The sequence below is a fragment of the Microcaecilia unicolor genome, chromosome 1 (assembly GCF_901765095.1).
Source record: "Microcaecilia unicolor chromosome 1, aMicUni1.1, whole genome shotgun sequence".
Taxonomy (NCBI): domain Eukaryota; kingdom Metazoa; phylum Chordata; class Amphibia; order Gymnophiona; family Siphonopidae; genus Microcaecilia; species Microcaecilia unicolor.
Genome location: NC_044031.1, coordinates 433,854,986 through 433,869,311, shown reverse-complemented (window position 1 = coordinate 433,869,311; position 14,326 = coordinate 433,854,986). Strand labels below are relative to the sequence as shown.

Here is a 14,326-nt window from a genome sequence, read left to right as displayed (position 1 = left end):
TGCTGTTCACCGCCGCTGCCTTGATTTTCTCTCCTCACATGCTATTCTTGACCCACTACAATCTGGTTTTCGCCCTCTCCTCTCAACCAAAACTGCGCTTACTAAAGTCTCCAATGACCTATTACTGGCTAAATCCAGAGGTCAATATTCCATCCTCTTGATCTTTCCGCTGCTTTTGACACTGTCGATCACAGCATACTTCTCGATACCCTGTCCTCACTTGGATTCCAGGGCTCTGTCCTTTCCTGGTTCTCTTCCTACCTCTCCCTCCGCACCTTTAGTGTTCACTCTGGTGGATCCTCTTCTACTTCTATCTCTCTGCCTGTCGGCGTACCTCAGGGTTCTGCTCTTGGTCCCCTCCTCTTTTCTATCTACACTTCTTCCCTTAGTTCATTAATCTCATCCCATGGCTTTTCCTACCATCTCTATGCTGATGACTCCCAAATCTACCTTTCTACCCCTGATATCTCACCTTGCATCCAAACCAAAGTTTCAGCGTGCTTGTCTGACATATCGCATACAATTCAAGCTCCTCCTCCTTACCTACAAATGCACTCAGTCTGCGGCTCCTCACTACCTCTCCACCCTCGTCTCCCCCTATGTTCCCGCCCGTAACCTCCGCTCACAGGACAAAGCCCTTCTCTCAGTACCCTTCTCCACCACTGCCAAATCCAGGCTCCGCTCATTCTGCCTTGCCTCACCCTATGCCTGGAACAATCTTCCTTTACCCATACGCCATGCCCCCTCCCTACCCATCTTCAAATCTCTGCTTAAAACTCACCTCTTCAATGCTGCCTTTGGCGCCTAACTGCTCGAGATATATAGAATGCCCCAATCTATCCACCCTATCAGATTAACTGTTCACTCATCCTCTAGATTGTTCACTTGTCTTTAGATTGTTCTCTTGTCTTTTAGATTGTAAGCTCTTTGAGCAGGGACTGTCCTTCTATGTTCAAATTGTACAGCGCTGCGTAACCCTAGTAGCGCTTTAGAAATGCTAGTTAGTAGTAGTAGTACATTGCTGTCTGGATGTCTCAACGCCACCTGAAATTAAATATGACCAAAACCGAGCTTCTCATTTTCCCCCCCAAACCCAACTCCCCGCTCCCCCCGTTTTCTATTTCTGTTGATGGCTCTCTCATTCTCCCTGTCTCCTCAGCTCAAAACCTTGGGGTCATCTTTGACTCTTCTCTCTCCTTCTCTGCTCATATCCAGCAGATCGCCAAGACCTGTCGTTTCTTTCTTTACAACATCCGTAAAATCCACCCCTTTCTTTCCGAGCACTCTACCAAAACCCTCATCCACACCCTTGTCACCTCTCGTTTAGACTACTGCAATCTGCTTCTTGCTGGCCTCCCACTTAGTCACCTCTCCCCTCTCCAGTCGGTTCAAAACTCTGCTGCCCGTCTCATCTTCCGCCAGGGTCGCTTTACTCATACTACCCCTCTCCTCAAGACCCTTCACTGGCTCCCTATCCGTTTTCGCATCCTGTTCAAACTTCTTCTACTAACCTATAAATGTACTCACTCTGCTGCTCCCCAGTATCTCTCCACACTCGTCCTTCCCTACACCCCTTCCCGTGCACTCCGCTCCATGGATAAATCCTTCTTATCTGTTCCCTTCTCCACTACTGCCAACTCCAGACTTCGCGCCTTCTGTCTCGCTGCACCCTACACCTGGAATAAACTTCCTGAGCCCCTACGTCTTGCCCCATCCTTGGCCACCTTTATATCTAGACTGAAAGCCCACCTCTTTAACATTGCTTTTGACTCGTAACCACTTGCCTCCACCTACCCTCCTCTCTTCCTTCCCGTTCACATTAATTGATTTGATTACTTTATTTATTTTTTGTCTATTAGATTGTAAGCTCTTTGAGCAGGGACTGTCTTACTTCTATGTTTGTGCAGCGCTGCGTACGCCTTGTAGCGCTATAGAAATGCTAAATAGTAGTAGTAGTAGTAGTAGTGCTTGATCTTCATTTGTGAAGGGAAAGTTATTTCTTTTCCTTTTTTCTTTTTCTATTTTTGTAATCATTTGGTTTACCCATGATATGGACTTTTATGCTGGTATATCTATTATTCTGTAATTGTGTAATTTTTCCTATATACATTTATGAAAACATTTTGTACATATGAGCAATTTTTCAATAAATCTGAGGCAGTGCACCCACAGCAACTCCAAGGGGTGGAAGATATTCTGTCCTAAGAGAACACCTGTTTGCTTGAATATTATCCTTGCCTGTCCTTGGAGAAAGCTAACAGGCTCCAAGGAAAGATGAATTTTTGTAACTTAAGGCCCCAAATGCACAAAGCTTACAGAGCACAAAACATTCAATTTTAACCAGTTCAATCCAGTTTAGCGAGCACATTATTCAGCGAGTCATGCACACGAGTGGTTTTTACCGTTTGCAGTAGCAACCAATGAGAATCGTATGCAAATGTATTATAACAAGATGATTAGAATTTAATGTGCATTCAGAGCGATGCACAGCCATTAATGAGCAATGCACAGAAAGGATTGCCTACCTTTCACAAAGAAATTTTTAAAGGAGGTCAGGAATTGTCGTAGCATGATGGTGGGTTCTCAGCGGAGCAGTTTGCTGTCATATTTAGATATTTGTACATGTGTGTCTCGTGTCACAGCACTGTGTAGTTGTTTTGGAACAAAAAACCACTTTGTGGAGGACCGCCCATGGAACCCATACTTTTTGGGGAAAAAAAGGTACACCCAGCTTTCATGCACACACATATAAACAACCCCCCCCCCCCCCCCCACCCAAGGGCAAGAATGTTGGCATGGAACTCCACAAAAAGACTTCCAAGGCCCAGGTGGTTTATTGCGCATATGTGTACATGAAAGCCATGTGTAAGTGGAATACTGTGGAGGTACTTCCATAGCACATGCTTTTCTGGGCATGCACATACCATCAACTCTCAGCGAGTAATCTTCTTACACTGTTTAGCTGGGCTGGTGTTTCCAACTGAGCTGCTTGCTGTAATTGCAAGTAGCTCATTTGCATGAGACTTCCTTTGAGCATTTGAACTTTCACTATTTCAAATGCGTCAACTTACCAGGAATTTAAACAACGGGCTTTATTTAAAGGGACCTTTGTGTATCGGGGCCTAAGTAGTTAGTGAGCCTGATCAATATTACTCCCTGCACCCCCAGTACCGGAGCAGACTGACGCAGCAACCCCTCCAGAAGACCTGGAAGAATGGCTCGGATGCGCTCGTCTAGAGTCACTGTCGAGCAAGGCTGCAGGGTCGGTGCAAGATTCGGAGAATCTGGAGAGGTCGAGGAGGCGGTACCGGGCTGTCCAAAGACAGACACCTCTTGAATGGAGGGTGAGCGGTCCTCCTGGCATCGGTGCTTCACGGGTGCCAAATCCTTCGACGCCCCGGAGCTCCCGGTACCGTGCTTGGAAGGAGATCGATGACGATGCTTCTACGCCTTCGCTCGATGCACGTCATCGGTACCGACGAGGAGGACGTGGAATCCACATGCCTCCTCGGGGTCGGGTCCAAGAGTGGTCAGTCCCGGGGGGCCTGCACAGCAGGAGACTTCGAGGCAGATGGAGACCCACTCGACGGCTCACTGCTCCCAGTATGTGGTGATCTCCGGACAGCCATTACCTGCGCTCCTGAAGTCGATGCCATCTCCGGTGCTGGTATCGACGGCGACGACCTCAGTACCGATGTCAACGTCGACGAACCAGTCGAAGCTCCGAAAAGACGGTCCTGAAGAGCTTTTCTCAACGCTTGTGTCTGCCATTTAAGGCTAAGACACAACTTACATGCGTCTGGGCGATGGTCGGGCTCAAGGCACTGAAGACACCACGCGTGGGGATCGGTACCTGAGATCCACCGTTTCACCGAGTACACTTCTTGAAGCTGCTGGGAGTCCTCGATGACATGGACGGAAAAATAGCGGCGGCGAAGTCAAAATTTGCGATTGTGCCAACAGAAGGGCACAAAAATGAGAAAGCGCATACGCGCGGCCTAAGTGGGCCGCAACAAAAACAAAAGGAAATTTAAAATGCCAACTAAGAAATAAGGGATTGCTTGTTTGTTTTTTGTTTTTTTTTTAATTTTGTAGGCAGGATAAAAGACAAAAGAGGGAGAAAAAACTAAGACTGCTTTGTCGGTCTCTCTCAGGCCCAGAGAAAGAGCCACTCTACACCGCGGAAAAAGAAAAACTGAGCGAGGCTCTCGCGCGACAGGCAGGAACATGGCTGCGCACGCTGGAAGGCTCTGGCAAACTGTTTGTTTTTGCTATGAAAAATTGCCATTCCTGGGCCGCCGTGGACGCAGACCCATCAGTGAGAACAAGCAGCCTGCTTGTCCTCGGAGAATACTATATCTGTGAATAATACACAACTCAATACAAGATTACTGTTTGTAAGCGCCCAATATGCGAATAGATCCCTGCTATTACAATACAAACAACCAGCTAATTTGGATAAACTAGTCTGTGTTTTACCATACTCTCAAGTATCGAGAGCAGTAACACTGGCCATTCATAAACATTGGCATGCTCTTCAATTAGATACTTGCTTCTTAGACCATCCCATCACAGCGTTACAACGTGGGAAGAATATCGGTGAATTGGTCAAATATAAATTTGATAATAAAGAAAAAATAGTAAATGCCACACACAGTCACTGCGGCTCTTGTCAATGGTGTTCCTTAGTGATAGACGGGAACAGATGGGCTGCTCCGCATAACAATTTTACCATTCATGCATAGAGGAATACTGACTGCAACACAAGAAATGTTGTTTATATTATCCAATGTCCATGTGCCAAAATGTATGTAGGTAGAAGTAGCAGACCTGTGAAAAACTTTTCTTTTTAACAAGACTTACCATAATGATCAACAATAGGAACTCTAACACATCACCAATTACTTGATAATCTGTTTTCTGATATGTGTTTTGAATTGATTATATCCATTATGTTACACCTGTTCTTTATGTAACCAATTGTTTATCTACTCTTGATTGACGCTTGCTATGATGTAATATTGTAAGCCATATTGAGTCTGCAAATGGGTGGGAAAATATGGGATGCAGCAAATAAAATAAAATAAAAGTTTGACTTACTGAGCATAAATCTATAATTACCATACAAGCTGAGGAAGCACCTTTAGTCCAGCATTGGACACAGATGCATCACACAATAGCTGATCTACGTTGGAGGGTCATCGATACTGTTATTAAGAATGTGCAGGGAGGTAATATTGATCAAATTCTAAACTATAAGGAACAAGGCTGGATCTTTAGATTGAATGCAGTTGAGCCTTATGGGCTCAATAAAGAAATCGAATGGCAATCTTTGATCTGACAGGTCTGGCTATTGGCTGGGTGAGTCATGTGATAATAGCTTTAAATAGTATCAAAATAACGCCGCAGCCATATTGGCAGCCGGGGTTTTGAACAGTGGATACTCGACTTGAGATGCAAAGGTAGTTGACCATCATGAATTTTTTACTAGCTCTTTTTGGATATAAAGATTAGAAAAACATTTTAAAAATATTGAGTTGAAAAAAATATATATACCATCTGACTTACGAGGAGAAGACAAGAATCCTATTACCAAACACAAATTGTTTTATGGTTATTACTACTTAAATTTGGGTCTAATTCTGATGGTCTGAAGGAGAAATTTACAAATAGTAATCTTATATTGAGTTGTGTATTATTCAAAAAAATATATAGCAGAATTAGAGAAGGTTCAATAAGAGCGACCAAAATGATGAAAGGGAACTCCTCCTCTCATATGAGAAAAGGCTAAAGAGGTTAGGGCTCTTCGGCTTGGAAAAGAGATGGATGAGGGGAGATATGATTGAAGTCTACAAAATCCTGAGTAGTATAGAATAGGTAGAAGTGAATCGATATTTTACTCATTCAAAAAATACAAAGACTAGGGTACACTAAGGAAGTTATATTTTAAAACAAATAGGAGGAAATATTTTCTCACTCAAATAGTTAAGCTGTGGAACTCTTTGCCGGAAGATGTAGCAACAGCAGTTAGCATATATGGGTTTTAAAAGATTTGGACAAGTTCCTGGAGGAAAAGTCAATAGTCTGCCATTGAGACAGACATGAGGAAGCTACTGCTTTGCCCTGGGATTGGTAGCATGAAATGTTGCCACGATTTGGGTTTCTGCTTAGTAGGATACTGGGCTAGACGGATCATTGGTCTGACCCAGTATGGCTGTTTTCTTATGTTCTATTAGCAAGTTTTGTAAGAAAAGCACTGATAACACTCAAATGCACTCTGACTTGAATTAGTTTTGAGTCCAGAATTGGAAAGATGGAGAAGGTACTCTATAACGGCAGATACAGAACATGTAGGAGGGAGGGTCAAGCAACCTAGCTGAACACCATAAAGAAAATCTTTTCCACTTTAAACAGTAACATTTTCTGGTGGAAGGTTTCCTGGAGGCAAGATGTATCTGAGAGATTGCGTGAGGAAGGTTCAATGAACGCAACTATATTATCAGGTACCAAGCCATCAGGGCCAGAAAGCAAGGGTCTGAATGAAGGATAGATCCCGCGTTCTGAGTTATTGGGGTTGGGAAAGGAATCCAGGAGTAAAGAACCAGGTCTGACAAGGCCAGTAGGGAGCAATTAGAAGATCCATGTGCCTTTCCCCCACTGCCCCTCTTCAGGAAAACTTCTCAAACTATGTTGACCAAGGAACCGTGATTCTATGTGTCTTCCCCCAGTGGAGAAGGAAGGCATCTGGGGCTATATGGTTGGGAATATAGAGTCCAACAGAATCAGGGAATTTGTTGTTCTTAGGAGAAGCGAACAGGTTCCCCACTGCTGGAATATCTAACTTACGAACGAGGTGCTGAAAGACCATTCATGAGATTAAAAGTATTCTGCTCAGTTTGTCTGCCATCCAAATAAACAGCTCTTACAAAGATGTTTTGAGAAGCCACCCATGTCCATATCTATATTTCTTGGTGACAAATGTTAAAATCCAGTTCCACCCTGTTTGTATGGGTAATACATTGCTACTTGATTGTCAGTGCAAACTAGTATAACCTGATTGAGAATATGATCCTGGAAGGTTCTGAGAGCATTCTAAACAGCTCGCAATTCCAGAAGATTGATATGACGAAGTTGCTTTCATCAGGACCAAGAACCCTGTGTATGGAGACCATCAACGTGAGCTCCCAAACCTGTTAGGGACGCATCTGTGATGAGAAGCTTGTGATGTAGAAAGGGTTGGAAAGGAAGACCTTGGGTAAGATTATGGGACACCATCCACCACTGTAGAGAGTGACAAAGCTGTGGATTTATTTGGATCCGAGTGAATAGTAATCCGGTGGCTTGAGAGCATTGAGAGGAGTGTCAACTGAAGAATTTGAATGTGAAGATGAGCCAATAATGTTATATGGACTGTTAAAGTCATGTGACCAAGGCAGCGGATCATTTGACAAGCAGATATGAGTTGACTAGGATACCTGACTGGCAAGATGTAATATACTGTTCACCCTCTGTTGAGGAAGGAATGCTAGGCCTCGAGTTATATCGAGAAGAGCCCTATGAACTCTAAAGTCTGTACCAGCTGAAGAAGTGATTTGGGGTAGTTGATAACAGATCACAACAATGCCTCAAGATATTACCCCACGTAATCCACGTCCCCGTACTCTCCCATTCAATATCTAGCCACAGATAAAAACTGTCTACCCCATCGCTCACTTGCTATTATTCGATCAGCGTATTAAATCCCTTACACCATATCCTTTAGTTTCCACGCCCCAAAGGCGACTGATCTGACCTTGTCTTCCTTTATCTGTTCACAATGTAACCCATAATCGTAATGTAATGTAATATAAGAAACTGTATTTCCATCATTTACAATGTATTGTAAGCCACACTGAGCCCGCAAATAGGTGGGAAAATGTGGGATACAAATGCAACTAAATAAAATAAATAAAATAATCAGAGGTGATCTAGGAGTTGTATCACGGAGCATCCACGTCTTCCCGTACCTGAACAATTGGTTAATCAAAGCAGCTTTTCAGGAGTCCACCAGCGCTTCCATGCAATGAATCTGAGAAGCTGCTTTGATTAACCAATTGTTCAGGTACGGGAAGACGTGGATGCTCCATCTGAGAAGCACTGCAGCTACTACCACTAGACACTTCATGAAGACTCAAGGACCAGAGACCACAGTAAGACCTGATACTGATAGTGTCGAGCTCCACAGTGGAACCAAAGGAATATTGTGTGTGCAGCAAGAATACATATGTCAGTATATGCCTCCTTGAGGTCCAGAGAGCAAAGCCCGTCATTAAGTTGTATCATGGGAAGTAGTAACCCTAGGGATACCATGTGAAACTTTTGAGGAGAAACTTGTTCGTGTCTCATAGATCGAGATTTGGATTCACTCCTCCTCTTTTTCTGTCAACACAGAGCAGTATATAAGGGAAGGTTATTTTCAGTTATTGGATAAAGCAGTTTATAGAAGACTGGAGGCTGACCCTTCTGATGAAATCACAGCTTGGAGACAATCGAATATCAACATTGCCTACTCAAATACTGATATTCAAGATCGTCACCAAAGACGACACTCCTAATAGGGTAATTCTGCACAATAAAATTACAAATAGTGTGCAGAATTTTCAAATATTGTGTGCGGAATTCTTAGCATGAGAACAGATGAATCCAGAAACTTATGAGTTATGACAATCTACCAGCAGGTGGAAGTAGAGTGCAGAACTGATTTTGTATTTTGTTACCTCTCCTGGTGCAGAGAGTCCTCAATATGAATTGAGTGATTTTACATTGCTGTATTTGAAGAGATAGTTTTTTTTTTTTTTTTTTTTTTTTAATGGTTTGATGGATGGCAGCATTACAAGTGCCATTGAGTGGCTAGTCTGAGGGTTTTTTTTCTCCACCTTTGGTAGATTATCAGTGTTACGACTCCAAGTACACTTTGTGACTTGTTACAAAAGCTACGGGGTTTTTTGAGGTTCCTTTTTTTTTGTTTTGCTGATTTATAAGAATCCCATTTAATAATATTTTGAGATATCAGTGTTATGCATATTCATTGGGGAAATCCTCAAAAACTGACTGCATTGTGGCCCTTGAGGACAAAGATAGCCCACCCCTGAGTACGGAGAAGAGAAGGCTGATGGAAATGTTAGAGGTCGCTAATCATGAGAACAACAGAAAAGGTAGTGCCTATCGGTTTTTACACTTGCAAAAATACATGACGTTACTAGGCAAGTAAATTTAACAAATCAGAGACCTTCTTTTTTCACTCAATGTATAATTGAGCACTGAAAGTCATTGCCAGAGAATGTGGGAAAAGGTTTACAAATAGTTTTAACATAAGTTCCTTGAGAAAATGTCCACGAACTGTTAAAGTAAATTCAGGGTAAGCAGGAGTCTATCTATTTTTTTGGAATCCCACCAGGACTTCCGGCATTGGTCACTGCTGGAAACAGGATTCTGGCTTAAGAACTTTGGCCTGACCCAAGATGATATTTATGGGTTGGGGGGGGGGAGGGAGGGTTGGTACATATCTAGCCAGGCATATTTAAAATTCTTTACGTTATGAGAAGTGAGAGCAAGAAAACTTAATTTTAAAAACCATTAAATGAATTGGCTAACATCACTTTTCAAAAAATAAGTAAATCAATCCTATACATACCCTTTTAACATCTAAACCTCCTCCAAGGCAGCCAAGGGCTTCAGATCTTTGACCAAAAAATTCCCCGAAGGAAAGTCGTAAGTAACTAGCATCTTCATCATCAGAATTTAATTGGGATGATCTTAAAAGGCTATTTGCAGACATCTTCCAAGACGCATCTCCTTGTGCCAGTGATGTGTTTTGTAAATCCATCTTGTCTTCCTATGGGAAAATAGGCTAATGTACTGAAATGTAATATATAAGCATATTTATTGAAAAAAGTATACTTACAAGCTGTTTAATTCAGTGCTTCAAACTAACAGATGGCCTAGTTTTTGGAAGGTCACTGGTGAAGTGTTAGTGGAGCATGGAGAACGTCCTACAATATAGCAGGTGCCTTCAAATCAATCTCTGAACTTAGTATTGGACAGAAGACTTAAATGATGTCCAGTGCAACTTTGAACTTGAGCAGCAGATAACTTGATTTCTATGAAGGATATTGTAAATCCCTAGTGGATCATACAGGTTCTACTCTGTTCCTGATGATACTAGTTTTCTTAAATACTTCAAATTACAGGTAGCCAAATAAGTTCAATACATGTTTCAGATGAGGTGGCAGTCTCCCTAATGCTCGAGTTAGTGCAAAACAGAAAAAAAGCTCTAGTTGGCAGTTCATTAACAGATTACTTACAGATACTGAATTTTCTAAACAAAAGGAGACATTTACAAGAGTTTCTTCAGCAAAATAGTGAAGATACTTACCTGTAGCAGGTATTCTCCAAGGACAGCAAGCTAGTTGTTCTCACATGTGGACTGACGTCCATGTCGGTCCAGGAATCGGCATTTTGCCAGCAAAACTAAGTTTTGCTAGAGTCTTCTAGAGTGCGAGCCGCGCATACGCGGACGACTTCCCACCCGTAGCGAGAACGTGCTACTTCAGTTTAATCAAAAAGCATAGAAGCAAACAAACAACAACTCCAAAAGGGGAGGTGGGCAGGTTTGTGAGAACAATCAGCCTGCTGTCCTCGGAGAATACCTGCTACAGGTATGTATCTTTGCTTTCTCCAAGGACAAGCAGGCCGCTTGTTCTCACATGTGGGGTATCCCTAGCACGCAGGCTCACTCACAACAATGAACATTGGTCAATTGGGCCTCGCAACGGTGAGGACATAACATAGGTTGACCTGAAACCATAAACAACTAACAGAGTGCAGCCTGGAACAGAACAAAAATGGGTCTGGGGGGGGGGGTGGAGTTGGATTCTAAACCCCAAACAGATTCTGCAGCACTGACTGCCCAAACCGACTGTCGCATCAGGTATCCTGCTGAAGGCAGTAGTGAGATGTAAATGTGTGGACTGATGACCACGTCGCAGCCTTGCAAATCTCTTCTATAGTGGCTGACTTCAAGTGGGCCACCAACGCTGCCATGGCTCTAACACTATGAGCCGTGACATGACCCTCTAAAGACAGCCCAGCTTGGGCATAAGTCAAGGAAATGCAATCTGCAAGCCAATTTGAGATTGTGCGTTTTCCGATGGCGACTCCCCTCCTGTTGGATCAAAAGAAACAAACTGGGCAGACTGTCTGAAATGCTTTGTCCGCTCCACGTAAAAGGCCAATGCTCTCTTGCAGTCCAAGGTATGCAAACTGCTTTCGCCAGGGCAGGTATGAGGACGGGGAAAATGATGGCAAGACAATTGACTGGTTCAGATGAAACTCCGACACCACCTTCAGCAGGAACTTAGGGTGTGTGCGGAGGACTACTCTGTTGTGATGAAACCTGATATAAGGTGCAGGCACTACCAAGGCCTGAAGCTCACTGACTCTATGAGCTGAAGTAACAGCCACCAAGAAAACAACCTTCCAGGTCAAGTACATCAGATGGCAGGAATTCCGTGGCTCAAAAGGAGTTTTCATCAGCTGGGTGAGAACAACATTGAGATCCCATGACACTGGTGGAGGTTTGACCAGGGGTTTGACAAAAGCAAAGCATTCATGAAGCGAACAACTAAAGGCTGGCCAGAGATAGGCCTACCCTCTCTACACGGCAATGATAAACACTAATCGCACTAAGGTGAACTCTTATAGAGTTGGTCTTGAGACCAGACTCTGACAAGTGTAGAAGATATTCAAGCAGGGTCTGTGTAGGACAAGAAAGAGGATCTAGGGCCTTGCTGTCACACCAAACCTCCTCCATTTGAAAGAGTAACACCTCTTCGTGGAATCTTTTCTGGAAGCAAGACTCGGGAGACACCTTCTGAAAGACCCAAGGAGGCGAATTCTAAACTCTCAACATCCAGGCCGTGAGAGCCAAAGACTGGAGGTTGGGATGCAGAAGCGCCCCTTCATTCTGGGCAATGAGGGTTGGAAAACACTCCAATCTTCATGGTTTCTCGGAGGACAACTCCAGAAGAAGAGGGAACCAACTCTGACACAGCCAGAAGGGTGCAATCAGAATCATGGTCCCGCAGTCTTTCTTGAGTTTCAACAAAGTCTTCCCTACTAGAGGTATGAGAAGATATGCATACAGAAGGCCAGCTCCACAATGGAAGAGAAAGGCATCTGAAGCTAGTCTGTCGTGGGCCTGAAGCCTGGAACAGAACTGAGGGACCTTGTCATTGATCTGAGTGGCAAAAAGATCCACCTAGGGGGTGCCCCACACTCAGAAGATCTTGCGGATTACTCCCATGTTCAGTGACCACTCGTGAGGTTGCATCATCCTGCTCAGTCTGTCGGCCAGACTGTTATTTACACCTGCCAGATAAGTGGCTTGGAGAAACATACCGTGACGGCGTGCCCAAAGACACATCTGGACGGCTTCCTGACACAGAGGGCGAGATCCAGTGCCCCCCCTGCTTGTTGGTGTAATACATGGCCACCTGATTGTCTGTCTGAATCAATATGATTTGGTTGGACAGCATGTCTCTGAAATCCTTTAGAGCGTTCCAGATAGCTCGCAATTCAAGGAGATTGATCTGAAGACCTTATTCCTGAAAGGACCAAGCTCCTTGAGTGTGAAGCCCATCCACATCAGCTCCCCACCCTAGGAGGGATGCATCCATTGTCAGCACTTTTTGTGGCTGAGGAATTTGGAATGGACGTCCCAAGGTCAAATTGGTCCGAATTGTCCACCAATGCAGAGAATTCTGGAAGTCGGTGGACAATTGGATCACATCCTCCAGATCTCCCGCAGCTTGATACCACTGGGAGGCTAGGGTCCATTGATTTGATCTCATGTGCAGGCATGCCATGGGAGTTACATGAACTGTGGAGGCCACGTGCCCCAGGAGTCAACATCTGCCGAGCTGTTATCTGTTGAGATGCTCGTACTAAGGATGCTAGGGACAGGAGGCTGTCCACCCTTGCCTCGGGAAGATAAGCACAAGCTGTTGTTGTGTTCAACAGAGCTCCAATGAATTCCAATTTCTGAACTGGGGTGAGACGGGACTTGGAATAATTTATCACGAACCCCAGAAGTTCTAGCACCTAAATAGTCATTCGCATGGACTGCTGAGCGCCTGCCTTTGAGGTGCTCTTCACCAGCCAATCGTCGAGATAAGGAACACATGCACTCCCAGTCTGCGTAGCAACGCTGCAACTACCACCAGACACTTTGCGAACACCCTGGGCGCACATGCCAGACCAAAGGGTAGTACACAGTACTGAAAGTGCTGAGTTCCCAGCCGAAATCACAGATACTTCCTGTGAGCTGGAAGTATCGGGACATGTGTGTAAGCATCCTTTAAGTCCAGAGAGCATAGCCAATCGTTCTTCTGAATCATGGGAAGAAGGGTGGCCAGGGAAACCATCCTGAACTTTTCTCGAACTAGAAATTTGTTCAGGCCCCTTAGATCTAGAATAGGATCCATCCATCCCCCCCCCCCCCCCCCCCCCCGTTTTCTTTTGCGCAAGGAAGTACCTGGAATAAAATCCCAGCCCTTCCTCCCCTGGTGGAACGAGCTCGACCGCACTGGCCTTTAGAAGGGCAGAGAGTTCCTCCGCAAGTACCTGCTTCTGCTGGGAACTATAAGAATGAGCTCCTGGTGGCCAATTTGGAGGTTTGGATTCCAAATTGAGGGTGTATCCTAACCGGACTATTTGAAGAACCAACCGGTCAGAGGTTCAGAAGGCTTCAGTGTGTGTTTTGGTGCAGGAAAATGTGTATAAAGTTCTCACTAGATGGTATTACACAACGGAGAAGTTGCAGCGGATGTACCCGGGTACTTCGGGTCTATGCTGGAGGTGTAATTCACAATTGGGATCATTTTTACATATATGGTAGACATGCCCCAGGGTGGTGCCCTTTTGGCAGGCTGTTATGAAAGCGTTGGTAAAGTTGATTGGATCATCTTTGGTGTGCAGTCCTTTGGTGTGCCTCTTGGGCTTAAATAATGAGAGGGACTCAAAAGAGGAGCGTAAACAGCTGCGCTGGGGGTTGGCAGCAGCTAAGTGCCTCACAGCACAGTATTGGAAGAGGGCAGACTCCCCGACATTGGGTGATTGGAAGTGCAAATTGGGTCAGTTAATACAAATGGAGCGCCTAACGGCATACCGCAGGGAGGGGGTGCTGCGACATAAGGCGGATGGGCTCAATTACAACAGCGATTGACATGCATTTAGAATGGTGGAGTATTATAGGAGGTTGGGGGGGGGGGGGGGGAGAGAGAGAGAG

At 44.5% G+C, this 14,326-nt stretch overlaps 1 protein-coding gene across 1 annotated transcript in view; it reads right to left on the bottom strand.

Annotated features, from left to right (window-relative positions):
• Positions 1-14,326, bottom strand: part of CEP192 (centrosomal protein 192) — a 459,635-nt gene that overhangs the window by 266,445 nt on the left and 178,864 nt on the right. The window contains 1 exon segment of the mRNA XM_030212468.1: positions 9,674-9,874. Within this exon segment, the coding sequence (XP_030068328.1) occupies positions 9,674-9,874 (201 nt within the window).